Source organism: Macrobrachium nipponense, chromosome 8 (assembly GCF_015104395.2).
Source record: "Macrobrachium nipponense isolate FS-2020 chromosome 8, ASM1510439v2, whole genome shotgun sequence".
Taxonomy (NCBI): Eukaryota; Metazoa; Arthropoda; class Malacostraca; order Decapoda; family Palaemonidae; genus Macrobrachium; species Macrobrachium nipponense.
Genome location: NC_087203.1, coordinates 33,883,421 through 33,911,296, shown reverse-complemented (window position 1 = coordinate 33,911,296; position 27,876 = coordinate 33,883,421). Strand labels below are relative to the sequence as shown.

General features: G+C 38.6%; 1 protein-coding gene across 1 annotated transcript; it reads left to right on the top strand.

The window, feature by feature from the left end:
- The first annotated feature begins 7,073 nt into the window (after positions 1–7,073).
- Positions 7,074–27,519, top strand: LOC135222663 (surfeit locus protein 4 homolog). Its single transcript, XM_064260809.1, has 5 exons — positions 7,074–7,231; positions 14,534–14,797; positions 15,766–15,996; positions 25,157–25,336; positions 27,132–27,519. The coding sequence occupies exons 1-5, from the start codon at positions 7,181–7,183 to the stop codon at positions 27,216–27,218; spliced, it is 813 nt and encodes a 270-aa protein (XP_064116879.1). The 5' UTR covers positions 7,074–7,180; the 3' UTR covers positions 27,219–27,519.
- The last annotated feature ends 357 nt before the right edge of the window (positions 27,520–27,876 follow it).

The window sequence follows — 27,876 nt, the reverse complement described above, 5'->3', positions numbered from 1 at the left end:
TTCCTTTTAACCTAAGCGGCACTCTTTTTGTCACAAAGAACTCCCGAGGCCGCTCTCCAGTTGTTCCAGCCTGCCTGTACCCGATGTTTTACTTCTTCTTCCATACTTCCTCCAGCGTTAACAAAAGATCCCAAATACTTAAACTTATCAACTCTCCTTATTTGCTCTCCACCAAGCTGAATACTTTCTCTATCATCCCCCTCAGTGGTGGTACACATATATTCTGTCTTGGATCTACTTATTCTCATTCCTCTGTCCTCCAGTACTTGTCTCCATCTTTCCAATTTCACTTCCAGATCTTCCCTGCTCCTCTTGCACACCAGAACCAAGGTTCATCCAGCATACAATATGTTCCATGGTACTGTCTCCCCCTTACTTCCTCTATTATAACATCCATCACTATGTTAAAGATAAATGGGCTCAGAGCCGACCCTGGTGTAATCCTACTCTCACCTCAAAACCTTCTGTCTCCCCAACACTGCTCCTCACTCTGGTAAATACATTCCGGTACATCTCTTGTATCAATCGCACATACTTCTCTGGCACCATCTTCTCCCTCAGGCTCCTCCATACCTCTTGTCTCGGGACTCTGTCATAAGCCTTTTCAAGGTCAATGAATACCATATGTAGGTCCCTTTGTCTTTCCCCGAATTTCTCCATTATTTGCCTCAGACAAATATACCATCTGTTGTTCCCCTTCCCTTCATAAATCCCATCTGCTCTTTACCTATTTGTACTTCTTCTCTAAGTCTAGCATCTATCATCCTTTCCAGTATCTTCAAAGTGTGGGACATCAATTTAATGCCCCTATAATTACCACACTCTTGGACATCGCCTTTCCCTTTAAAAATTGGGATCAATATACTCCCACGCCACTCATTTGGTATCTTTTCCTGTTCAAGGATCTTTATCATAAGATCGTACAGTATATCCACTCCTTCATCTCCTAATGCTTTCCATGCCTCCACCGGGATCATGTCTGGTCCGGTGCCTTCCCATTCTTCATCTTCTTCAGTGCATTTAGTACCTCTTGCCTAGAAACCTCATTACCATGCCAATGTTCACTTGCCCATCCTCTCTTATTAGTCTATTATTTTCTTCATTTAACAACTGTTCGAAATATTCTTTCCATCTCTTCACAATGTCTCCTCCTTTCTAAGCCACACTACCTTCCCTCTTTGGTTGATTATTTTTGTTTGATGTGTGTTATATCTTTGGTGCTCTTATTTCTAGCCTTTGATAGCTTCATCATCTTCTTTAATCCTTCCTTTGTACCCAGCTCATTATACACATCATCATACGACTTTGCTTTAGCTTGGGCTACCACCTTTTTCACCACCTTGTTTTTCTCTCTGTACCTATTTCTGTCTTTCCACTGACTGTGACTCTTCCCATCTTTTTTCTTTGCCTCCTTCTTATCTTTTACTACTTTCTCAATGTCTTCATCCCACCACCAACTATCCTTTTCTTCCCATATGATACCAGATGTCTCTCCTAGCAGCTCCTTTCCATGCCTTCTTATTACTGCTGCAATTTCGTGCCCACCATTCTTGAACATCTTCAATACCTAATATCAATATCCTCCCAAACCCCTCCTCTTAAACTCTCTCTTCTTATCCCCTTCCTTCTGTAATTCGTACCATTTAATTTTCCTTATCCCTTTAGCTTTGGTTTCTTTCCCTTTTCAACTTCAAGTCCATACATAGCAGCCTGTGTTGGGGGGCTACATGGTCGCCTGGAATAACTTTGCAGTTCTTGACCTCCACCAGATTTATCCTTTTATACAAGAAATAGTCTATCTGGGAGAATCTTCCCCCACTCCTATATGTTATTAGGTGTTCCCTTTTCTTCTCAAAAAATGTGTTTACTATTGCCATGTCGAATGACACAGCAAAGTCCACTACACTCTCTCCTTCTGGGTTTCTCTCCCAATTCCATGGCCCCCATGCACCCGCCCAATCGCCTCATTTTCACTTCCGACATGGCCATTCAATCTGCCCCAACTATCACCCTCTCATGCTCTTCCAGTTCTTGCATTATTCCATCCATGTCTCTCCAGAAATTTCCCTTTCTCTTCTTCTGTGCAACCAACTTGTGGTGCATATGCGCTTATAATATTCAGAATCTCTCCTCCATAACATATCTTCAATCTGATGATACGGTCATTCTTTCTATGCACTTCTATTACCGAGTTCTTTAGTTCACTAGACAGTACTATGCCAACTCCATTTCTACCTTGTTTATTTGCTCCACTATAATATAGCTTATATCCATCTCCCAACTCTTTAGCTTTATTTCCTTTCCACCGCGTTCTTGCACACACACAACAAATCTACTTTCTTTTCTCTCATCAAGTCAGCCAATTCTCTACCTCTCCCAGTCATGGACCCAAACATTTAGCTGACATACTCTGAACCCAATGTGAGCTCGCTTCTTTAGCTGCACCCGCTCCTGATGCAGTAGCCCTCGCCTTACCACAGAGTTAGGGCGATGTCTCTGTGCGTCGTTTACGGAGTACGCCCTAGCATTACCTCTTTCCATATTTCGGCTCATTCCATTTTTGGTTTTGGCACAGATTTTTACAGCCGGATGCCCTTCCTGACACCAACCCTCCCTATTTATCCGGGCTTGGGACCGGCACCCATAAGGACTTGGTTGCCCCCCCAGGTGGCTAGGTTAAATTTTATTTAACAAAGACGAACATAGAAACTCCTCCGTTATTAGGTATTTTTCATATATTGAGCGTCGTCTTCTCTGTAACCTGTTTTTTAAACCTTTATTTATCAACAATGATTAGAGATTACTCTGCTTATCTTATCACTAAGACCTTGACAACTATTTTATCTTTAGAAAGTCGAGTAGTTGTCTGTCTTTTACAGCTCACCTATTTAGATCTGATCTGAGATTGTCATGTCACAGTAATTCGCTGTTTATTTAGGATGAGCTGACAACCTTTCATGGGAACTTTCTGACATCGAACGATACGAAACCACAAACCCAGAGGTAGACCCCAGAGGGTTGTGGGGCTGGAACGGTGGAGCAACCACGGGTCAGTTTCCTGAAATGTCCATAACGCTTTCCTTTTGTACCCGGTGGCTTTACACCAAGCGATTCCAATCGATTCAATAGATGATGAAACGACACTATTCATGATTCGTCTTGATTCGCCTCACCAATTTCAATGTAATGTTTACACCAAGCGAATCGGCATGATTAATTGACTCGATTCGCTTGGTGTGAATGATTACATTGGAATTAGTGTGGCGAATCAAGACGAATCATGAATCGTGTCGATTCTTCATGAATTGATTCGATCGATTCGCTTGGTGTAAAAGCAGCCTTAGACTGAGTAAGTCTCGGTACGGGTATAACTTACTATATATATATATATATATATATATATATATATATATATATATATATATATATATATAGATAGATAGATAGATAGATAGATAGATAGATAGATCGATATTATAGACATAGTATATATATATAATATATATACTGTAATAGTGTTCATGCCAACTTTATGCTAATAAGTGCCACGCTATAAACATTTTAATTCCTTCATCTTCCAATCATTTACATAACCAGCGCTCTATAATAACACCAACAAGATCTGACCACCTGTTACTAATCTAAACCGTTAATGACATCCTCCATTTGACATATTCATCGATTACTCAATACAAACATTCGTGTGAAACCTACACTCCGTTTACATATTTATGCATGCATACACACGACGCACATATATCAAGCAACCATTTATATTTATTCTTAGAAGCTACTAGTGGTAATATCTGCGAACGAGTTGGTTCCCTAGATTCGCCTAAACAGGCTGTATACTACCACTCATCGCGGTGAAAGACTGGTAACTGGTTTACTTTCACTTCCACAACACACCACTCCGCCAATCAAGTTGCCGAATGCTTAGTACTACTTCTGTTCGCTCTCTATGTGTAGTACGTGTTTTCCATATAAACTTCATTTATACACACACACCTAATACTGTATGCATATATATATGTATGTATGTATATATATATATATATATATATATATATATATATATATATATATATATATATATATTATACAAACACACATAACATTACATACATCCATAGTCTATTCCATTCCATAGAAGATGATGTTTCAGCAATTTCAAGTTTGAAATACAAGACATATGCTACAAATTAACAGAAGTCTGAGAGTGAATGCACATTGATGTCCCACATGACAAACTACGTAATGATTTACCTTTTTATATCACTACCCTGCAAAACCTAGTCGAAATTATGTCACCATATTTTGATATTTACACCATCGCAAATGTAACCTATCAAAAGCGAACTGCCTTATTAACACTGGTTCAGTATCATAAACAGTGACTAAGATGTCATTAAAGATATCTTATTAATTATATAAGCGTATATAGAATTAGCTATTGTACAAATGGCATAAATTTGTTTCATGAATAGTATTAAAACAATAAAATCAACAGTGGATCCGTTGTTCTCTATAAAGGCAATTTGACAGTTTGGTTGTTGGCGCGTCTGTAAATGACACCGGTACTAAGATTTTAGTTTTTTTTACATAATTATATATTATTATTATATTGAGCTTTACCACCAATGTGGCTAGATTAATTATCATTATAATTTATCTTTAATCACACTTCATTAGGTGTTCAGGAAATTTGTCGAATCAACAATTATTCAACTCAAATGATATTGACATAGGCCTATTTCCAGCTTCCAGGGCCACAATGTTAATAGCAGCTGCTGTACTCTGTATAGGATATGGATATGTAAAGAGCTTTCAATGCCGAACGGTGTTCCCGCAGCTGTGTCTAGAATTATGGTAAGCCTTTTGACAGAGAGAAGCGGACATGGGCGCCCGCAGCATATTTTCCAAGAGGGGGCAAATTATATATATATATATATATATATATATATATATATATATATATATATATATATATATGTGTGTGTGTGTGTGTGTGTGTGTGTGTGTGTGTGTGTGTGTGTGTGTGTGTGTTACATTCGCTTTTTTCAATAGTTCCATATATAACTTTTCAGGTGAATTCAAATATTTCTGGAAGGAACTACAAAGTTATATACTGTATACAAATATTATACAATACATAATGATACCTTTAATTTACTTAAGCCGAAAGAATATATTGTAAAATGGAAGGAAAACAAGGTGATCTAGTTAAATGTAATAAGTGTAATATATATATATATATATATATATATATATATATATATATATATATGTATATATATATGTATGTATATATATATATATATATATATATATATATATATATATATATATGTGTGTGTGTGTGTTGTGTGTGTGTGTGTGTGTGTGTGTCCAGGATTTCAGTGCGAGCGCCCATGGAAGCGATGTAAGCATATATAGGCATCAACGGTTTTTAGTTACTATAACGCTGAGTCTATATCAAAGAATGGTATTCACTAAGGAAATAAATATAAAAAGACCCACATATCCATTCATCAACCTGTCACTCACAATGGAACTGCGTTTTCCCGCTCTCTCTCATGCACTATACGCTTTTCGTATCTCGTCCTATTTCTGCGATACCATGCAGTCTGTCCCTATCTCCTCCTTCTGTATCTCTTGCCTCGTCTCTCCTCCTCGAAAACAGTTTACTTGATCGTTTTCCATTGGGGAAATAGTATGAGTCACATGAGCAGTCTTGGTTTTGGAAAATTAGTTGTTCTTTTCTTGTCACATATTCACGCGCTATACGGCCATCACCCGTCTGTGTATGTATGGTTCTCACTTGTGTGTTGCATCTCCGCTTCGTCCTTCATTTTCGACAAAGAAGAATCATGGGTATTCGTTAGGTCACTGATCCTTGTGATTTGCACATGACGTATAGTCTTTTACCCTTCTCTATGTAATGTGATTCTCTCTCTCTCTGTATATATATATATATATATATATATAAGTATATATATATATATATATATCTATATATATATGTGTGTGTGTGTGTGTGTGTGTGTGTGTGTGTGTGTGTGTGTGTGTGTGTGTGTGTGTATAAAGGTTTTTTGCCACGAAGGAAAAAAAAACAAAAAAACCTTTATTTATACATAGCATCACGTTTTATATACTTCGTGATCAAGTTATTCATATATATATATATATATATATATATATATATATATATATATATATATATTTGCTATTAGGTTATCCCAAAAACGTTGAGTAGTCTATCAAAATTAAAGTAAATTCCTAAATGAGACCTAAGTATGTCATGAGTGTCTCACGTGCAATTTTAATGATGTTCCACTGACATTTCGCTTATCAACGAAAATCTATAAACAGCAGATGTTGTTGCTCCATATAGAAAACAAATTTACTTGTTATTTTACCTTTTAGACTGGAAAATTAATCTCACTTGTTGATTAAATCCACGTGATGTCTTTTGTTTGTACTGATGACAGAGAAAACGAAGTAACTAGTGAAAAATCTGAAAGTGCAGCCAGGAAAAAACACGAAAAAATAAGAAGAAAGGTGATAATAGCCTTTTGATTTCTGCACAGTTATGTGTTTTAAGAAACAGAAAAGCTATAGCCAAGGATGCTTTTAAAATTAATCGGTGACAAACGCACTCCCACATTTTAATATCACCACTTATGAGAGTAACATTACTGACGTATCGAGCTGACGTTGTTTTTAAATGGCCCGCCACATTTTCGCTCGAGGGTAAGTTAACGTGGCAGACGAAAGTCTACACCCTTTCACCTTCAAGACTAAATTTATACTATGCATGGGCGAAGGTTGATCCTAAATTATAGATGCTAATAATTAAATAAAAACAAATTTCTTTGCTACATTACTAAAAATGTAATAGAATTCCAAATATCTGGCCAAGTTCGATGTCAGCTGAGTTGGAAGAGTCTAAAAGGTGTAAATTTTAATTAACAAATACTGGAATAATATGTGACAGAAAAGTATAATTTTATTTATTTCTTTAACATTTTATAACATCTCTTTACAAAAGAAATATTTTAGACACTACAAATCAACTGCGTGAAGGGTGACTTATCATAGTTGCTCAACGACTGTGAAGTACGACAACACCATCATCCCTTGAGGATCATAAACACACCAACAACAAATTCTGTAAAATATGTCGTCTCAAAACGAACTCCTAAGCCGGGCGGAAGACTTCGCTGATCAAGTAAGTGTGTTGGTGAATATTTAAACCGAACAAACCTAATCAAGAAATAGTGAAAATGCCACAACGTCAAGGATTAATCGCTATATACCGGTTGGTGTATTTGACAGATGTCTTTTTCTCCTTCAAAAACAGGTTGACCTCGATCCTAACTTTCGTGGGTTTTCAAATATTGTACGTTTATGTCACTGTTTAAAAGTTCATGTTTTCTCGCCCTGTATTTGTGCATGTGAAGCATATTTATTTTGAGAAGTCACCGGGAATGTAATCAGTTCTGGTACACAACTGCTCTTTGGACCTGGGTATTACCTAGTAGGGCAGTTGGTTGACCCAGGTCCTTGTCTTTGTGTAAAACTTAGGTTGTTTAAGTGTTTGGTAGCTTTACGTTCGTAGTGTTTGAAGTTTTTATGTAGGTGGAATGTACATGTTTACCTTAGGGTAGTTAAGGACTCTACAAAGTAGTTTAGAGCAAGGGAACTGGACATCTGCAGCTGTTTACTACTAGGGTAAAAAACCGTAGGGTACAGAGTGGACCATGTTACGATCAGCCTGGACAATCCCAAAAAAAGTACATTATAACGCGTTCTGACATCGTAGATGGACATTAGTCGCGACTTCTTGTTGGTGAGAAACGGAGCTAAAGACCTCTACTCTCCTTTCGAAGTAAGTATTTTCTCCAAAGTTAGAAATTAAAGGCCAAATTTTAAGATTTAAACAGAGGGTAGTGAAAACGGTCTCAAACGTAGTGCAAATCTCACCAAAATGCGTTCGACAGTTTTACTTAAAACTCGAAGTATTTAGAAGATTGACGCCATCTCGATGTTTACGGAGTCGCTTGTGTCAATAAACTAACCATTTCCTGTATAAATCCGCACACCACTTGTACCCACAGACACTGGGGTACTTTCATCACAACAATCGGAAAACTTTCCCTCACCGAGTAAACAACTGTTTTGTAGAAGACGACGACGAAGAGTGCACTTCGATAATTTTTTAAATAAATAGTAAAACATCAATATTTTACATATTTATGATGATTAATTTGAATATATTCGTTATTGAAAAAGTAACTCTATTCTGACTCAAATTTAAGTAATTAGGGGGAAAAACCAGCGACTACCAACCCTTATCACAGTTTTCAGGTCTTATTCACTCTATATTTATAGTAAATGGTGAAACAAGAATACAATTACAACTCCAAGCATACTATTCAAAATTACAGATATTTCTGAAGTACGAGCAGACGACGGAAAAAAGACATCGTTGCCAATCTAGTGGAGCTTCACACATACGCGGATGCATTTACAAACTGTGTCCATGAATTCTAGTTGTCATAGTAAAGCAGTAATGATAAAATTGCTGTAATATATATATACTACAAATAGATATGCTAATTTCACTTATTTCCCCGGTTTTGTGTAACTCTTATACCCAGTTTGGAGGGTAAACTCATACCAATTGACAACACTAATAAACAATTAGAGCGCAAAATGCCGCAGAGAATGCCGTAGTTCCCTTAGATAAGTACTGGTTAAAGGTCGGGTTTACGATTGTTGTGACGAAAGTGCCCCAGCATCTATGGGTACGAGTGGTGTGCAGATTTAGCACAGGAAATGGGAAGTTTGTTGTCACAAGTAACTCCGCAAACATCGTAATTATACAAAATGAGTATAATTACAATCAAATAAGCACTGTGAAGTTTCATTTGTGATGGCAGTAAGGATAAAACCACTGATTACAAGGTAAAAGTGCATTTCAGTTCAAGCCATGACCCTGGGAATAATACATCTCATACTTTCACTAATACATATAGGCAACAAAATGCAATGATGACAACTGCAATCTTGAGTAATTTCAATAAATATTACATGTACTATACACATAATATTGTTCAAATGAGCACTGGGAAGGACTTATCCACCAGTGTATGCCTGGATTGTGCATGAGACAATACTATGCCATATTGGATGAAAAATCTGCCTTGAAAACATATTTTATGAAAACCTCACATGCTTGCTTTAGTTCGTATGGCAGTTTCACATACCTATTTCATTTTGTTGATGAAACTTCAATCTTTTGAATGGTATGCTTAAATATTGAATTGCATTGTTGTTTTGCCAGTTAAATATAAAGTGAAAAAGTGGCTCATTTGTCAGTGCTAGTGCCCTCACAGCAGTTTTTACCCTAATTTCTGATTAAACAGAAGTTAATGAAAGGGTAGCCATAAATAATAGAGCAGTTTTATCATTATTGCATTACTATGACAGCTAGAATTCATGGAAACATTTTGTAAAGGCATCGGCGTATGTGTCAAGTTCCACTAAATTGACAACAATGATTTGCCATTCCTAGCAGGCAAACATTAAAGGTTACATTTGTTTCAGCCGCACAATTATTGAAAATAAAAAACAAATTATTTCAGCCATACAATTATTGAAAATAAAAAAAAATAAAAAGTAAAAATAGTAACAGACTTGCATAAATGAAAATGCTAGCAAAAAAGTACAAATTTCTTGTCATAAACAATTTAACTAAAGTTACAAAACTGACATCTGCTCGTGGATTCTGGCTGCCAGATGTACAACAATGCTGAAAAAGTATTCCCGCAGTGGCTTTGCTAACTAACTCACGTATTTCAGTTGGAATTTGGAGTGAATTAAGAACGTAATGTGTATAATTATAATCAAATAAGTACTGTGGAGTTTCAGTTGTGATGGCAGTAAGGATAAAACCACCGATTACAAGATAATAATGCATTTCAGTTCTAAACATTACCTTGGGAATAAGATTTCTCATACTTTCACTAGTATAGGCAACAAAAAGTTTTATTGTGCTGGTTACTACTACAATCTTGAGTAATATCAGTAAACGTTACATATATACTCAAATATTGTTCAATTGAGCACTGGGAAGGACGTGGTCCCAATTGTAGAACCGAATTGCACACAACTATTAGAAGCCATATTGGATTTAAAGTTAAGTATATCTTGGTTTTACCAGACCACTGAGCTGATTAACAGCTCTCCTAGGGCTGGCCCAAAGGATTAGATATTTTTCGTGACTAGGAACCAATGAGTTGCCCAGCAACGGGACCTAGAGCTTATTGTGGGATCCGAACCACATTGTATCGAGAAATTCATTTCTATCACCAGAAATAAATTCCTCTGGTTCCGCATTGGCCGAGCCGAGAATCGAACTTCGGACCACCGGGTTGGTAGCCGAGTGCAAAATGCACTCGGCCAACGTGGAACTGTTTATTGGATTTAAAAACTGCCTTTAACACATATTTTATGAAGACTTCACAAGCTTATTTTACTTCATATGGCAGTTTCATATCTCATTTTGTTGACGAAACTTCAACCTTTTGAATTATTTGCTTAAGTATTTAATTGTATTGTTGTTTCACCAATTAAATAGAGGGGAATTTTTTATTTTATTTTTTTTTCTTCCCCTCCAATCAATGCTTGCACAGTGGTGTTTTACCCTAAGTGTTTTCTCCCAAGTTATATACAAATTAAGGCCATAATTTTCCATTAAACAGAGGTTAACGAAAGTGTAGCCATGTGCAGTGCTAACTTACCTCCATGACGCTTTCAAAATTTTTACTTGAAACACCTTAAGTATAGAAGAATGACGTCATCTCGATTTTTGCGGAGTCACTTGCGGAAACAAACTTCCCATTCCCTGTGCTAAATCTGCACACCACTTATATATCCATAGACATTGGTACATTTTCTTCACAACAATCTTAAGCAACGATGGTGCTCACGCTTGGGACCGGGGAAACCTGGTGATTTTTTGGGAAGAAGATGAGTGCTAGATATTTAAATAATTAGTTAACTACCAGAATAGGGTTATGAATTGCATAAGTTTATTACGTATTCATGGTAATTCATTTGAAAATATTCGTTTTTGTAAAAGTAACCAGAAACCTGATACAAATTTCAGCGGTTTTGCTGTGAACATTAGCTACGATGTGTTGTTTGCGCTTTCCTATTTATTTATCGCTGTTGCCAATTGCTGTGTGTTTACCTTCAAAACTTAGAATAAGACTTACACAAAACATTGGAAATAAGTGAATTTAGTGTATCTTGTCATTATTGCATTATTATGACAGGTAGAATTCATGGAAACAGTTGGCAACGATGATTTGCCTTTCCTAGCTCGCAAGCATTAAAGGTTACATTTATTTCAGCCGTACAATTATTAAAAATTTTAAAGAAAGTCAAAATAGCAATATAGACTTGTATCAGTGAAAACGGCTATAACAAAATTCAAAATTTTTGTCATGAACAATTCATTAATCTGTCATCTGTTCACCGGTGCTTTTGGCAGCCAGATGTACACGATGTCCGTAAAGTCCTAGTAATATTACAAGTATTTATTGCTCAGAAACCATATAACAGAGTAATGCAGTTGCCCTGACCTAGTCATCAATAAATTATACTGTATACAGCAGCATGGGACTTCATCTTAACCCCCCTCACCTAACCTAGCTTGGGTCCCCTGTCCAACCCAACTTAGCACACCATATGATATATAAATCTTATGCACTAATGATTACAAACCTTCGCTGCTTGTCTTCTGTTTTCCTGTATAGGGCTTTCTAACTGATTGTCCTCTCTATTGTCCTTTATAGGGCTTTCTGACTGAGGGTATCATTGTAGGGCTTGAAAGATGAGAGTTAAGAAACTTAACACTATGCTCATGCTGCTTAAGGAATGAATAACATAATGTTAAGTACTTAGGCTTAATATCAGCTGTTAAACACAGTCTAATAATATCTCCAAATGGTGTGTGCCAATTTTTTTTCTTTCTCCAAAATCCTGAGGCAAGAACTTATATGTACACTGACCAATTGTCAGTAATGATTTTGGAACAAGTCATAATGCTATTTTATGAATGGAATAAATCTCCTGCTTCCCTTGAATCAAAATCTGGCCTTTAGGCGCATTGCCCTGAGAACCATCAGGTAGCCTACTAATATTATACTATTTTGTGTTGACTAAGGTGGTTTCATTACCTTTCACAGTTAGTCATCCAGCCCTAACAGAGTCTGGCAATAAAACCAAAACTTAGTCACTTGGTAGCAAAGAGTATGCCATTATGCAAAAGAGTATTTATATTATATACTTGTGCCTGATTTTAATATTATATTGTTTTGTGATATAAATGTTTGGCAAAAGATTCATAAAAACAAATTGCCCAGTCTATAATCACTCACATTTTTTATTTTTTTCTTCACTTACAACAGCTTTATGAAAAGATTTTGAGGTAGTACTGCACTTAAAGGATCTGCAGATTATTTCTTTATAAATGATGCTTTACTTATTATGGAATAGTATTATTAAGTTTTATTTAGTATATTGTTGCTGTGTATAGCTTCATAATGTGTACATCAGCCTTAGTCAGTGCTGATACTCTTTCAGATGTTTGTTACTGAACAGCAAGTTTATGGTTGCTGTAAGTAGACACGTAATTGAGGAACTGAAAAAAAAAATTGTTAACTTGTTAAAATTGAATGATTGAAATTATTCAGGAAAAAAAATTAATATTTTTCTTGAAAAGGTCTTCTGTAATTTTTCAGCATTGGTGACTTTTGGTGTTCTGATGTCCGTTGAAACTAAATCATTTAGTCTGCATAACCTGTAGTAAGTTACCTGGGTACTGTTACTGCAGCCCTTTACTTATCAGTATTCAAAAAGTAATACAGGTATTAGGCTTACTGTCGAAAATATGAAGTTTTCGACAAGAAAACTGGGAATACTGCCAATGAATACCTTTCTTTCTCTTTAGCAGGGCAAGTCAGTATTGTGTTTGTGATTCTTGGGGTAAATGGCCTCAAGAACTAACATAACCTGTTGACCCTTGTTTCACCTCATTATCTGGGAGTTTGTAAACCTAATCTTTACAAGGAGGGGAAGGGAATAAAGAAGTTCTGAAAGGAATATCCCCCTCAGATCTTGAATAATTGACTTGAGAGTAATTGATATGGTTGTGAGTTACGTAGCACACCTAACGTTTTTTGTTTACAGGCTTATCCAGGCCTATAATATAATCCTTCTAAGGTACCTGTACAGCATTATTTTCTTAAATTGCCAGGACTTTGATGAGTCAAAGAAATTTCCAGTTATAAGGATAAAGGACTTTGTGTTGGTTGCTTATGACAAGTGACAAATCAATGTTACATCATCTTCATACTCATTATAGGTAAACTAGGTAGTGTAGTATTTTCAGACTCCTTCCATGCACATATTTGGTTCTGTCCACCACCTAGAAAAATTTTCTTATGTTAAATGCAGTGGTTGTATTAAACATCTTGGGGCATAGGTAATAGGTTGATATGAATTTCCCAAATATGTACTGTAATTTGATAAAATTTCTACTCAAAATAAATTGAGAAGAGTACCTTGAGAACATTGCTTTTCAAAACTAACATACTGGGGTGAGTTCAGGTGAAGTTAGTTGGTAACCCTCCCTGTTGGTATGGTCCTTTTTTAGAGAGTACAAATTTTACTACATATGTCATAAACTTCCATGAGAGGATGGTAGAGTTTGGGGATTATTCCTTTTCAGGAAGAGTGGAATTTTACTATTTCATAAACTTCCATGAGAGGATGGTAGAGTTTGGGGATTATTCCTTTTCAGGAAGAGTGAAATTTTACTATTTCATAAACTTCCATGAGAGGATGGTAGAGTTTGGGGATTATTCCTTTTCAGGAAGAGTGGAATTTTACTATTTCATAAACTTCCATGAGAGGATGGTAGAGTTTGGGGATTATTCCTTTTCAGGAAGAGTGGAATTTTACTATTTCATAAACTTCCATGAGAGGATGGTAGAGTTTGGGGATTATTCCTTCTCAGAAAGAGTGAAATTTTACTATTTCATAAACTTCCATGAGAGGATGGTAGAGTTTGGGGCACTGATAATCTTTGATATTCCAATTTAAGTAAACATGGGATATTTGATAGCAAGAGCAGCTGCTTCCCTTCTGTTGTCCTTGAATCTTTCATGACAGTTACTTGAAGGGTACGTACAGAAATTGAATTTACTGGGTATGGTCAACCTAATGTATTTTGCAATATTATTTGTAGCACACATGACAGAAATGTGAAAGTAAACATTATCAATGTTTTCCAATATTTACAATAATGACAAACCTATTTGTTCTAACATTTGCATTCGTATTCAAATTGCAAGTTGTACAGTGCTGCATGGGAGTTTTTGTGCATAGGATTGTTAGGTACATTGTAATAATACATATTTGTTTAAGACTGCTAATCATGTATTTGTTTTCTTTTCAGTTTTTAAGGTATAGTAAAAATTACTTACCTCACATAGCACGTCTTTGTTTGGTGAGCACCTTCCTTGAAGATGGCTTGCGTATGTGGTGGCAATGGCGTGAACAACGAGAATATATGGACATATCATGGGGTTGCGGATACTTCTTGGCCACACTTTTTGTCTTAATCAACCTCGTCGGACAATTAGGTGGAGTTTTTATGGTATTATTTAGGAAAAAAGTAGAAGTGGCATGTGGAATACTACTTTTCATCGTGGTACTTCAGGTAACAGTACTTCTTTGTCCTAAAAATGGTTATAGAGAAAAGTTTATTCTTATTACATATGGAAATAGAGTATTACCTTTCAAGACAGCAAATGTAATTCAGGATCTTAAAGATTTTGAGAGAGCTTATGTTTATACCTAGATTGAGGTGTCTGAATTAAATTTATTTATGAAGTGATAAATGTTTCACAACCTCCAGAGTTTTGATCACTTTAGTTTCAGTGTAATTATAGATATTACATATGAAAAATAGTACAATGTTGCTGTATTACAATAGACTTTTCATTGTACATGAAGATAAAGGTATGTAAAATGAAGAAATCTTTTTTAAGATATATTGATTTTTTAACTTTGTACAGGTATTAGTTTTTAATCCTGTTCCACAAGTATGTTTGGGGCATGTCAAGTATGCTTTTGTCATCTGCGTGGTTTGTCTGTATTTTAACCAGCACCTTAATATGTTGCATATATATAACTGTAGGATTACATTTGTTTGTAATGAAAGCAGCATAACCATTTTTCAAAATCAAGTAGTATAATCACTTACCATAACTTTTTCATTCTATACTGTGACTGATGAAAATTCCACCAAAACTTTCTCATTCTATACTGTAGTTGATGAAAATTCTGTCATGTGTGCATTCCACTCAGTAATAATTTTGCAGACAGTCATAGTATATATACATTTCATAAAGCTTATATTAATACAATGAAATTTGTTTTGCTGTTCCTGCTTTTTTCGTTATCATTGATGTGTCAAAACTTGGAAAACCATATTCTTACCATACTTGCTGTCATGAACAAGTAATTTTTCACATAAGTTCTTCCATTATAAATGATGCATTGATTATTCAGAAAACTTACTTTCATCTTTGATAGCCAATTACAAATATTCTACAGCTTGAGTAAAATAAAAAAAAAAAATAAAAAAATCTATGAAATACAGGTAAAGTAAACCTCCTTTTCCAGACTGTTGCCTACCAGATACTTTGGGATATGCAGTTCCTGTTCCGAAATCTAGCTTTAATTGGAGGATTAGCGCTTGTCTTGGCAGAAAGCAAAAAAGAAGCCCGGTCCATATTTGCAGGAGTGCCATCCTTGGGAGAGAATAAACCCAAGACATATTTGATGTTGGGTGGAAGAATTCTCCTTGTATTCATGTTCCTCACACTTGTCAGATTCGAATTTTCATTGATGCAGGTAAGGGTTTTAGATTTGTTTGTTCTGTACTGAAGGATTTGTCTTGAATGGGTGGTCTGCTTAGAGTACTTGAAATTTGTTAGTTTTATTTTCTCATTTCACATAAGTATCAGGTGTATGTATAAGGAAGTTTTCATAAAAAGTGGATTGGCTGTTTACCAGTGCAGAAGAAAATAAACACGTATCTACTTACCAGTTAATTTCACCGGATTTGTGAGTGTTAAAAATACTGCCATGCATAAGGAATAATCATGGAGTCAATGACTTTGTTTAAAGGGCCACCTGGTCTTTTGTGAACCTGTGCAGTAATGTATTATGTACTTGTGTATGATCCCTCATTTAGGTGTATTTGTAATTAGTTTAAAGATTTTGATCATATAAAAGGAATATGGGTATGTGGCTTGTAGAGTTTGTTAACATTTATTAATGTAGTTTTCTTGAAGTAATTATTATCAAGTTGTATTATTGACACTCCGAAAGTAATAGAATACCAGGAAAAGACTTAAGTATTCCCCAAATTGAGAGGGTTTTGAGAGTACAAAAGTTTTGTACTAATTGTCCTGTTTGTGTAGGATTTGAGTAAAGGATGAATTCTTTGAAATTACTCTTAGTTAAAACTGCTCATAGTGCTTATGCTGGAGCTTTTGTTTGTTGCATGTGGACCCTAATGTATGTTTATTTTTTATAGCATTAATTCATGAATGCTTGTCTTTCTTGGGTAATGATAGTTAGCAAAGTATTTCTGTAGCTTTCTTTTCATCTAAAGTGACATGTTTTCCGTCTTCACCAGAGTTCCTTGATTCACTCTCCTCCCTTGACTAACCTCTTAACTTGTACACACTGTTGTATGTTTTTTAAAAAATAATATCCTTTCACACTTTTCCTCCAACATTCATTTTATTTCGTGTTCTTTACACAAGTATGACATTAGCTTCTAATTCATGTGCTGATAGTAGTAGTAAGACCATCCAAACTGAGAAAGGAAGGCTAAAATGTAGTGCTTTCTGCCAGGAAAGTGGTACTGTTACTGTTTTAGCAGAGTTTGTAAGATAAAGAAGTCTGGATTGTATATGTGGTGTTCATGCATGCAGTTAAATCCTTGGATTATTTGGTAGCACATTTTTCTTCACCTTGTGTTGTGTGTTGGCAGCTTGGCAAACAGACTCGGCAAAAGTGTATTCCCAACTTTTCAAAGTACCTGAATGATTCATAAGTGAAGGGACCACTCCTGGGGGAAGGAAATGCTGAGGCCTGGTTTGAGTATCCACCTAGATATTAGACTCCCATAATGAATACATGTTGGCATGATAGTGACCTTGTGCATTTTTGTGTGAGATTAATAATGCCAGCATGCAAAGAGGCATTGACCCGTCCCTTATTTCTCTTGTTTACTGCTATACTGTTGCGGTGATGGGTGCTGACTGTGACCTCAATGCAACAACCCCAAAAAAACAGGCTTTGTCTCTTGTTTGTCCTCCCTGGACCATATTCTTTGACCTGAGATTGCAACTAATGGGTACCCCAATCATCATTCAAAGGATGCAAGAGCATCAAAAGTTTGGGCTTCAGCAGCACCAATGGGAGACACTTCAGGAGATTCAGTTGATCTTGGCATCATCAGAGATTATAAAGAATATCTTCAGTGTTTTGGATCCATGCAGACTGTGGCATTGAGGCCATTTTCATCACAGATTTTGAGGAACCAGCTACTTAGGTATCAGATGACTTCGCAACACCTCTCAAGACTTTGTCTTAGGTTTAGGTTGACAAACTCCTGGATAATTTCCTAAAGATAACTGTCTGTCCCCCAAGGGGTAGACCAGATCTGTGGTGATGTTATGCATATCCAGGTATACTGCCAGTGTGGTCGTGGCCAGGCTTCACTTCTCCAAATTTTATGTGATGTCATATGGACTGACACGAAGCCAAAAGTTAGTGGCCAAAACAACAGGGTAGAACTTGTGCTGAGAATGCAAAGAGATAGCTATCACAAACTCGGTCATAACTTTGTGCTGATGGGTTCAGGTCCATCTTAGACTCCTGAAGAGAAGCTCCAACTAGGAGAGATGTGATTGGAGGTGATGGTAGAACTTCCTCTGCTCTGTTCTTTCTCACCGTTATCCCTACATTAGGGTTCGGTTGCCTGATGCTCCTTCTCCAATACCTTTTTGGCATCATCCTCCACCAAATGTCTTCTCTCCATATCTTCCTTTACTTTATCTCGCCATCTAATTCTGTCTCCTTCTTGATCATCTTCCTCTAACAGGTTCCTCCCAAGCCCTCTTCACTCTCTCCTCGACATCCATCCTCAACACATGCCCATACCAGCCCATACCATCTCAGTCATGACTCTCTTATCACCTATGTAATTTTTACTAAGCCTGCCCTACTTCTTATTTCATCATTTTCCAATCTCTCAAGCAGCTATATTCCCATAATCCGCGTCAGCATTCTCATCTCTGTTCTCTTCTCTATCCACCTGTAATTGCTGGTGTATGGAAGAACCATTTTTCTAACCACCTCTGCTTGGCAACATGTGCCTTAACTACCAGACTAAGAGGATGACTTGGAGATGTACATTTGAGAAGTAGTGACACTGATGTAGTCAGATTTTTTTTTGAGGTGATGGAGACCGGATTGAATTTTTTAATTGTTCATACGTGAACAAACCTTCGGTCTTAACAATAGGATAATTTCTAGCACCCAGCTGGATCCGGTGGAAAAGCAGATGAAAGCAAGGAATCTTGTGATATCTGGCAACGTATGCGTAGATCGGGTGAAGAGTGGTCAAGGACCACGCACCTACGCCACTGTGTCGGTCTTTTCTTTAACCGCCTGGGTGAGAGTTGTGGTTGACCTCTCTCGGCCTTTACCTGGTTCATTGCCCGTTTCGTTTTTTTAGTGTGTGTGTGTGTGTGTGAGTGTGGCTGATATTATGGCTGCTTCTGCTGCTTCTCAGCCTCGTTAACGTGTGTGCCCTGGAATTGAACTGGGACGCCAGGTTTTCTGTGTTCTCGTTTTTTGGCTTCAGTGGTGACAAATCCCCACATCACGTGTAACAGGTGCTGTTCTATTTTTGTACTATAACAAATCCTTGTACGGAATGCCGGGTATAACCTAAAGAGCAGTGGAAGTCGTTTTATAGCAAGAGAGAGCATCGGAGGGTTTCAACTCTTCCCGATCCTTCGTCTCCTGCAGTATTCACCCCCCATAGTAGCGTTGTGCCTGTGTTTCCTGCCGTTTCTTCCATTGATTTGTCACTGGAAGTATCGGGAGGCCCCCAGGCTGATTTTTGTAATGTCCCCCCTTCTTCGGGAGTTAATTTGATTCCTGGGAAGGGGGAGGCTCGTTCATCATTCTCATTTATTCCAGAGATGGCGGTAATTTGGAAGATGCTCGGGCTAGGGGGTCCCCCATCCTTGGAGGGGTTGCTAGCACACTTTATGGAGGCTTGCTACCCCCCTCCTCAGGCTGGCCAGGCCCTCCCCCCTCCTCCCGGCCTCATCGTCTTGGGTAGCCAAGGTCAGCCATCTTGTATTGCTTCACCAGTGACTGTTGCCGCTTCTTCGAGCTGCCGTGGCGTCAGCCTCGTTGATAACGTCACGGGATCAGTCGTCATGTATTCCTCCGCCAGTGACATCTGCTTCCATTAATTTTAATGAGGAAGGTGCCTTAAAGGAGCTTACACATTCTTCTTGTCGTCGGTCTCCGTTGCCGGAGCAGGATGAGGGAGACACGCAAGAGTTTTTGTCTTCCTTTTCGGAAGTTGTCGATCTCATTCGTGGATTCAACAATTTGGAAAGTAGGACTCAGGCTCGGTTGTCTTACACTCCTCCTTGCTTGGAAGCCTTGGTAGGAGCTACGCAGGATCCCAAATCATCTCTTCAACTTCCCTTGTCGGGGCACGTCCAGTCGGTCTTGCATAAGGTTAATGCCTCTGTTTCAGACCGGGATGGTTCGCTTCACTCTAAAGGCTCTGCCAAACTACTACCCCCGCCTCTCGAGAGACATAGGAAGTACTATGCTACGAACTCTGCATTTTTTATGTCGCACCATCTTAACCCAGATGTCATTTGCCTGAAGCCGGGATTGATTTATGTGCAGGTGAGGTCGGTGGCTCCGTCCTTGTCTCCACAAGATGCCTCGGTGTTGGAATCTTCGGCAGCCTCCATGTTGCAGATGGTTTCTTGGCTGGACTTCTGGTCTGTGGTCATTGCCAAGATAGCTTCTGACAGGTCCCCAGAAGGGTTGTTGAGTGCATCCACGCTTGCCAGTCTGTTGCAGTCCGGAGGCAAGGCAGTTTCATATATGGCTCACCTCTGTTAATTTATGGGCTAACCTCCTTCTGATTAGAAGAGACGCAGCTTTATCAAGAATGGAGAGATCCTTGCTGTCATTGAGAAACGGGAGTCCCAATTTTTGTTTCCTCGGATCGAGCTCGAAAATGTGATAGACCAGGCCGTGTCTAAGTTGGAGTCTTGTCCTCGGAGATGTCTGGCTCCTCCTCCTCCCCCTATCCAGCAGCTGTCAAGAAGATCAGCGCCTGGTAGGCTATCGAGGAGTTCGATTTCGGCAGGGCCTTCCCGTTCGGCTCAGCCTAGGTCAGAGGACCAACGTCCCTTTCGCTCTCGTTCCTTTAAGCCAAGAAGGGGCCCAAGGGGCAAAGGTAAAGGGGGCCGTCGGTAGGTTAGGCCCCTCTCCCTCTCCTGTGCCACGGGTGGGGAGGGTGCCTGGTGGGCCATTGGTCCAAGTGGCAGAGTTATGGGCCAGAGAAGTGGGTGGTAGATGTCCATCGGGTTGGGTACCTGCTGCCATTTGACTTCTCTCCTCCTCTGTCAGACAAGCCGCAGCTCAGGAAGACATATCCTCCAGATTCTCTTAAGTTCTTGGCTCTTTGGGAGGAAGTGTAGAAGATTCTGGACAAGGATGTGATAAAGTGGTGCGTCCGTCTCCAGGGTTTTACAGTCACATCATCTTGGTGCCCTAGGCGTCGGGAGGATGGAGACCTGTGATAGACTTATCCACCTTGAATCACTTCATCAGGAAGACACGGTTCAAGATGGAGACCCCTATTCATCCGACGTCCAGGAAGTTACTTCGCTTCTCTCTTGGGGACAAGGTCTTCTAGTTCAAGGTCCTGTGCTTCGGGCAGACAACAGCCCCTCAAGTGTTCACAAGGGTCTTCTCTCTCGTGTCAAGTTGGGCCCATGCTCGGGATCCATTTGCTGAGGTACCTCGACGATTGGTTAGTCTTGGCAGTTTCCAGGGAAAATTGCTACAGGACAGGGATTGTCTACTTTGTTTCTGTCTGGAACTGGGCATCGTAGTCAACCAGGAAAAGTCAAACCTCGTACCCACTCAAAGGATTCTCTACCTGGGCATGGTCATCGATGTGACAGTGGCGAAAGTTTTCCTGTTGGATCAGAGATTGGTGAAGTTGCAAGTGGTGGCGCATGACTTCCTGTCGAAACCACATCAGTCAGCTCATCAGTGGCAGGTTCTTATGGGAGTGTTGTCTTCCCTGGAGAAGCTGGTCCCTCATGGGCATCTTCATCTTTGGTCTCTGCAATGGAGACTGGGAGAATTCTGGTCTCCAGCGGGGACTCGCCCGGTAAGGGTTCCTCTGTCTCTGGAAGTGAGAGAAGACCTTCGTTGGTGGTTGGACGACTGGAATCTTTCGAAGGGTGTCCCTCTGCATTCTCTTCCACCAGACCACCACCTGTTCTCAGACGCCTTCCTCACGAGTTGGTGAGCTCATTTAGGCGGCCTCATCACTTCAGGCGTTTGGAGTTTGGAGGAAAAACGGCAACATATCAATGTCTTGGAAGTAGAAGGCAGCCTTCCTGGGTCTGAAGGAGTTTCGGGAGAAGGTAGAAGGTCATTCTGTCTTTCTCATGTTGGACAACACCATGGTGGTAGCCTATGTGAACAAGTAGGGAGGCCTGGTTTCTCGTCAACTTCACGCCTCGACCGTCGAGGTTCACCAGTGGGCGGTCAGCAATTCGGTAGAGCTCTCAGCCAGGTTTTTCCCAGGCAAATGGAATGTGGTCACAAACAAACTCGGTCGTCGGTATCAGATCCTAGGCACAGCATGGTCCCTTCATCAGGTGGTTGCAGACAAGCTCTTCAGGTTTGGGGGAGACCCATGCTGGACCTTTTTGCAACTCGCTTCAACATGAAGCTGGAGATATTCTGTTCTGTGGTCACAGATCCTTTAGTGTTAGCAGAGGATGCATTCCATTATCCTTGGGACAACCTGGAGGTGTATGCCTTCCCTCCGTTTTGTTTGATCCGTCAAGTTCTGAACAGGCTAATGAGTTCACAGGGTCTTAGGATGACTTTGGTAGCCCCTCTGTGGCCTCAGGCAGAATGGTTCCCAGATCTGCTGTCAGAGGTTCAGAGGGAAATTCCCCCTTGGCAACATCTCCTGTGTCAGCCGCATGCGGAAAGGTTCCACCAGTCAGTAGAATCCCTGTCTCTTCACAGTTTGAGGCTATAAAGTATCTCCTGCGAGCGAGAGGCTTTTCTCAGAGAATAGCTGGGCATATGTCCAGCAGTCTCAGAAAGTCTACCTCCGCAGTTCACCAAGGCAAATGGGCGATCTACTGTGACTGGTGTCGTAAACAGGGTTTTTCTCCACTCGCAATCTCTATTGTGTCAGCCGCATGCGGAAAGGTTCCACCAGTCAGTAGAATCCCTGTCTCTTCACAGTTTGAGGCTATCAAGTATCTCCTGCAAGCGAGAGGCTTTTCTCAGAGAATAGCTGGGCATATGTCCAGCAGTCTCAGAAAGTCTACCTCCGCAGTTCACCAAGGCAAATGGGCGATCTACTGTGACTGGTGTCGTAAACAGGGTTTTTCTCCACTCGCAATCTCTATTCAGCGAATAGCAGACTTTTTAACCTTCCTCAGAGACAAGAAACTTTTGTTCATATCTGCCATTAGAGGCTACAGAGCAGCCCTGAGTTTGGTGTTATTCCTTAGAGGTATCGACATCTCCTCTCCCTGGTAACTTTCCCTGCTAGTTAAGGGGTTTGAGCATTCGAGGTCTCCTTGAGTGTCCTTGCATCGCTCATCTGACAGGAACTTTACGCTCAAGACAGTTTTCCTTCTGGCCTTGGCATCTTTGAAGAGGGTAGGAGAGCTCCACGGTCTAAGCTATAATGTGAAGCACACCAGGGGTTGGGGGTCGGTGTGCTTCGAATTTGTCCCAGAATTCGTGGCCAAGACCCAAAGTCCCTCTGTGCATGATGACACGTTCATTTTGTTTTCCATTCCATCACTGAATGATTGTGGTTGGTGATGCTCAAGAGCTTTTGTGGTGCCCTGTCCGGGCCCTGCGTTGCTATCTTAAAAGGACTCAGCACCTTAGTCCAGGCTGCTGCAGACTTTTTGTTAGCACAGGCTGTACGAAGAAAGAGGTGTCTAAGAAAACTATCTCTTTTTGGATATGGGAAGCCACCAGACAGGCATACTTGACTCTTGATGATTCCACCACCACGTCTGTGCCGGCTAGAACGCATGACGTTAGGGGTATTGGTCCCCCTCTGGCTTTCAAAAAGAACTTGGCTGTACATAGTGCTGAGCGCTGGTACTTGGTTATGCCAGTCCACATTCACCTCTTTCTATCTTAAGGATGTTGCCCAACAGGTGGTGTAATTCCTAGTCGCCCTTAACGGGGCACTTTTGTATCCCTAAGATGATTTTGTGGATGAGAGAATGAGTAAGTTGGCTGGTCTCCTTCTTTCTCTTGTACCTTTCCTTCTTCCTTGGGGCGGGTTAAGGAATAGACACATCATTTGCTGGACTGGTCATACAGGTGAGTAAGGTAGTCATACTGATAGTGTGGTCACTTAATATACAATTATCAAACCCTCTATTCGGTTGCATATGCTCCACTCCTTGGCAACGTGGAGTTGGGAATAGTACAAACCCTGGTGTATTGGTTTGCTATTGGACAGTCAGTTTCTCTTTTGTTCCCTATACAATGATTCTCCCATATATCATTTTACGTCACTCAGGGTCTGAGTGGTTAGATATCAATTTATCTAGCTTCTCAATGGGCTTCAGTCCCTCTCCAGAAGTCATTTCTTCTGGAAGTTGGACTGGTGGGTAGGCCCCCAGCTGGTTTAAGATGTCTTGTACCTCCCTCCAAGTATGAGTCTATCCTATTGTTAAGACCGAGGGTTTGTTCGCGTATGAACAAATGACAAATGCTAAATGAAGGCAGTAAAAGGAAAGTGAGAAATTATATTTGAGCAAATGGCCTTATTAGATGAAAGATAAATCATCATATAGGGTCGCCGTTGTGAATGAGTCGTCTCCATCGATTTCTGTCCTGTGCATCGTTCACATTAATACCTTTTAATACCATATCTTCCCTCACACAATCACTCCATCTCTTTCTTGGTCTTTCCTTCTACCCCGAACTTCCATTTCTATCGTATGTCTTCCAACATGATGTTCCTCTCTTCGTAACAGATGTCCATACCATCAAAGCCTTCCCTCCTGCATTTTCTTCTATATTTCAACTACCTTTGTCAATCCTCTTACATTGTCGTTTCTAATCCTATCTTCCCTTGTTACTCCCGACATCCATCTCAACATTCTCATTTCTGCTATATCTCCTCTGTTTTCCTCATACTTGCTGTTTCTGTTCCATATAACATTGCTGGTCTGACCCCCTGTCCTATGAAACTTTCCCTTCAATTTCAGAGGGACCTTCTTGTCACAGAGGACCCCTGATGCAGATCTCCAGTTAGATGAAAGATATATCAGAAGTAAAAATTTCATCTTGCAACTTCCCCCCCAACCCACCCCCTCTTCATAAATGCACCACTGAGTAGCCCTCTCTCAGCGTAGTAATTTATTGTAGAAGCAGGGTTAACAGAAGTGGCAACATTGTTTTGGTATTTAAGTTTGTTACATGTCTTCTAAGTGTCATTTATGATACTAAGAAGACATGCAAAAGTGTTTTCATTTGATCATTAAAGCTGCTTAAAGTCATCTATTATCATTTTCTGTTCACATTTTCTACCACTAATGTCTTGCAGTTGTGTCAGTATGTGTAATAAGGATAACTTTTAAGTAGCTTTGTGGGTAGTGTGTTAATTCAAGAAACCTTAAAAATAAAATTCTGACTGTTTATTCTGTTATTTCAGCTCTTCCAGATAGTAATAGGTGGATTACTGATGGCTCTAGTTGCTGTTGGTTACAAGACCAAGTTGAGTGCATTTTTACTGGTCTTATGGCTGAATGTGTTCAATGTTTATGTTAATGCTTGGTGGTCCATCCCAGCATACAAACCAATGAGAGATTTCCTCAAGTATGACTTCTTCCAGGTCAGTGTTCTGAATTTCATTATGTTTTTAGTATAGTACAGTGCTGCCACCCTTTTTAATCCATTATTAATCAGTATGTAATCTCATACTTTGTTGTCATTAGATTATTTCGATATATTTGCACCACAATTTAACAATTTTGAGTGCATACCATGCACTGTAAGGGTTATGTAGTTTAGAACTTCTGGTTGATTGTGGCAAAGATCATATATAATATATAAATAGAATTTTTTTTTTTCTTCCTCTTGAAAAAAGCCACTAATCCCAATATTTTTCTGAATTTGTAAATCTGCAGTAAAAATCCGTTTCTTAATGTTCATTGTAAGTTATTGGATTAAGGGAAATAAAAAAATATTGGCAGTGTCAGAACAAATTGAGGGATAATTTTCATAGGTAATAGATGCAATCAAGTTCACCTGAATGTAGTGGGCAGAGATTAGTATCAGTAGATAACCGTGAGGTATTTGCAGCTCAATCATATGATTGCCTGAATTATTTTAGCCTTGCTGTATGAGTAATGGAAAGATATAGGAAATTAATATTTGATATGTGGCTAGTGTACCCCAGCTAAATCCCGCTGGTGGCAATACCAGAAAGAATATGTAGATAAACATTAGATATTTTCAGCTCAATAATCATACAATTTCCTAAATTACTTAAGCCTAGATAAAGAATACTGGGAGGGTATAGGAAATTGGTATTAATATTAATGCCAAGTGTACCAAAACTGAGAAATATGTAACATCTTTTTAATATAGGATGGTTGCTAATTAAATGGCTCTTGAATTGAGTTTTGAGTTATGTTAATGTATGTGGTTGAGATATCTATTTCATTTATGTTGAATCACTCTGCTTATTAAAAATATTATAGTACTTGGTTGTCAAATGTAGTTACTCAGTCATATGTTTGATCTAATTCTACATGTAGATGGTAGTAGTAGCATGCAGTTTAGTTGATTGTGTAAAATCACCTTTTAATGCTTTGCTTCACTGACTTTTTCCTTCTCCCGTGAATGCACTGATTAGGGTAGTTTTCTGTATTTTATTTTTTGAATGTGTGTAAATTAATGATTTAGGAATATTAGTACAGGTATTGTGTTCTTCCTATGATGTACTAATTCTTTGTAGTCTTAATTGTAGTCTTTGGTTACATCTGTCTTCTTTTCCTATTTGTTTTAGTTTTCTGCAACCTGGTTTGAAGGAAAAGGAAGAATGGTCCTTTCTTGATTACAGGTATATATGAATTTAACCTGATCAAGCAAAAATTTACTCATCGTGCTGGCTTTGTATGTTATACATATACTAGTTTAACTAGACCACAGGTTCACTGCAAGTTTTTCATAGGGATAAACCAAATGATTTGTTCTTGATAAGAGCTGAAAATTGGTGCAAAGTCAGGTCAAAGCCTTGTAAGGGAAATCATGAATTGAGATCAAAAGGAACGGATTAATAATAACTGTTTGTTGGCAGTTCTGCAGAAGACAAGTTTTTAGTATGGTAACTTCATTGTGTAACTAAATATTTGAAGGTACCGCTAAATCTGTATTACTTGAACCCGCGAAGGAATTGGCATTCTCCACTTAAGGTTTTTAGGATTCTAAAATACTTTTAAGCAAGAATGTCGTTAAAATTTTTCGAGTGTTCAGTCCATGCTCATTTTAGGAACTTTTATCTTGATTTTGTAAAAATTAACATTACCAAACAGAAGAATGCCATTATGAAAGGGTAATAAAAAATAATTTATCACTTCAGTCTAATAATTGAGTTAATACCATCCTTTTTTTCTTTTTTTCAGACACTCTCTGTAATAGGTGGTCTGCTAATGTTGATCTCATTAGGTCCTGGTGGAGTCAGTATGGATGAGCATAAAAAACAATGGTAAACTGAACTTGGTTATTTTATGATTTAAAAGTGCTAAGACATTATTAACATCACTTCCAGGATATAGACACATTCAGTCTAGTGTTCTGACAACAGCATTGGTTAGTTTTATATTTGATGATAAATTATTGCATCACAGTGTATATATGCGAGGCCTTTTTTTATTGTAAACTTCCTCTACATTTTTCTGTTTGCTCCCTTTTTATTTTCATTGGAAGTATATATTTGTTTTCCTCTTTAAAGTTTTATATTTTTGCTTTATCAATGCATAAATTTATTGGTTATTAACTAAATAAATTAAATATTAATGCTTTTATACACCGTACGTAAATTTTTAGTTAGTAGCTCTTAGGTAGTACTCCGACATACATTTTCATTGGAACTTTGGATAAAAACAATAGTCTGTGGTTTGCATGTTTTTATATTGGTGCATATGTGGCTCAAATGGATTCTTTAAGTGCGTTTTAACACTAGTAGAGCTTAAGCAAACCTCTCAAGATTAAATATGTTGTGCTGTACTACATTCAAATTGTTAAATTTTTTCAATTATTACAGACATTTAAAAATGTTTGCAATATCTTGAAAGTAGAAAATAATTTAGTTTAGCCACTTATAATGTCTTAATATTTGGTTCATATTGTACTTCGATAAGTTGTCAA

Coding starts and splice junctions, on each gene's coding strand:
- LOC135222663 (XM_064260809.1), top strand. CDS start 7,181: ATGTCGTCTCAAAACGAACTCCTAAGCCGGGCGGAAGACTTCGCTGAT. Junction 14,798..15,765: donor TTTTCATCGTGGTACTTCAG/GTAACAGTACTT, acceptor CTCCTTTTCCAG/ACTGTTGCCTACCAGATACT. Junction 15,997..25,156: donor TCGAATTTTCATTGATGCAG/GTAAGGGTTTTA, acceptor CTGTTATTTCAG/CTCTTCCAGATAGTAATAGG.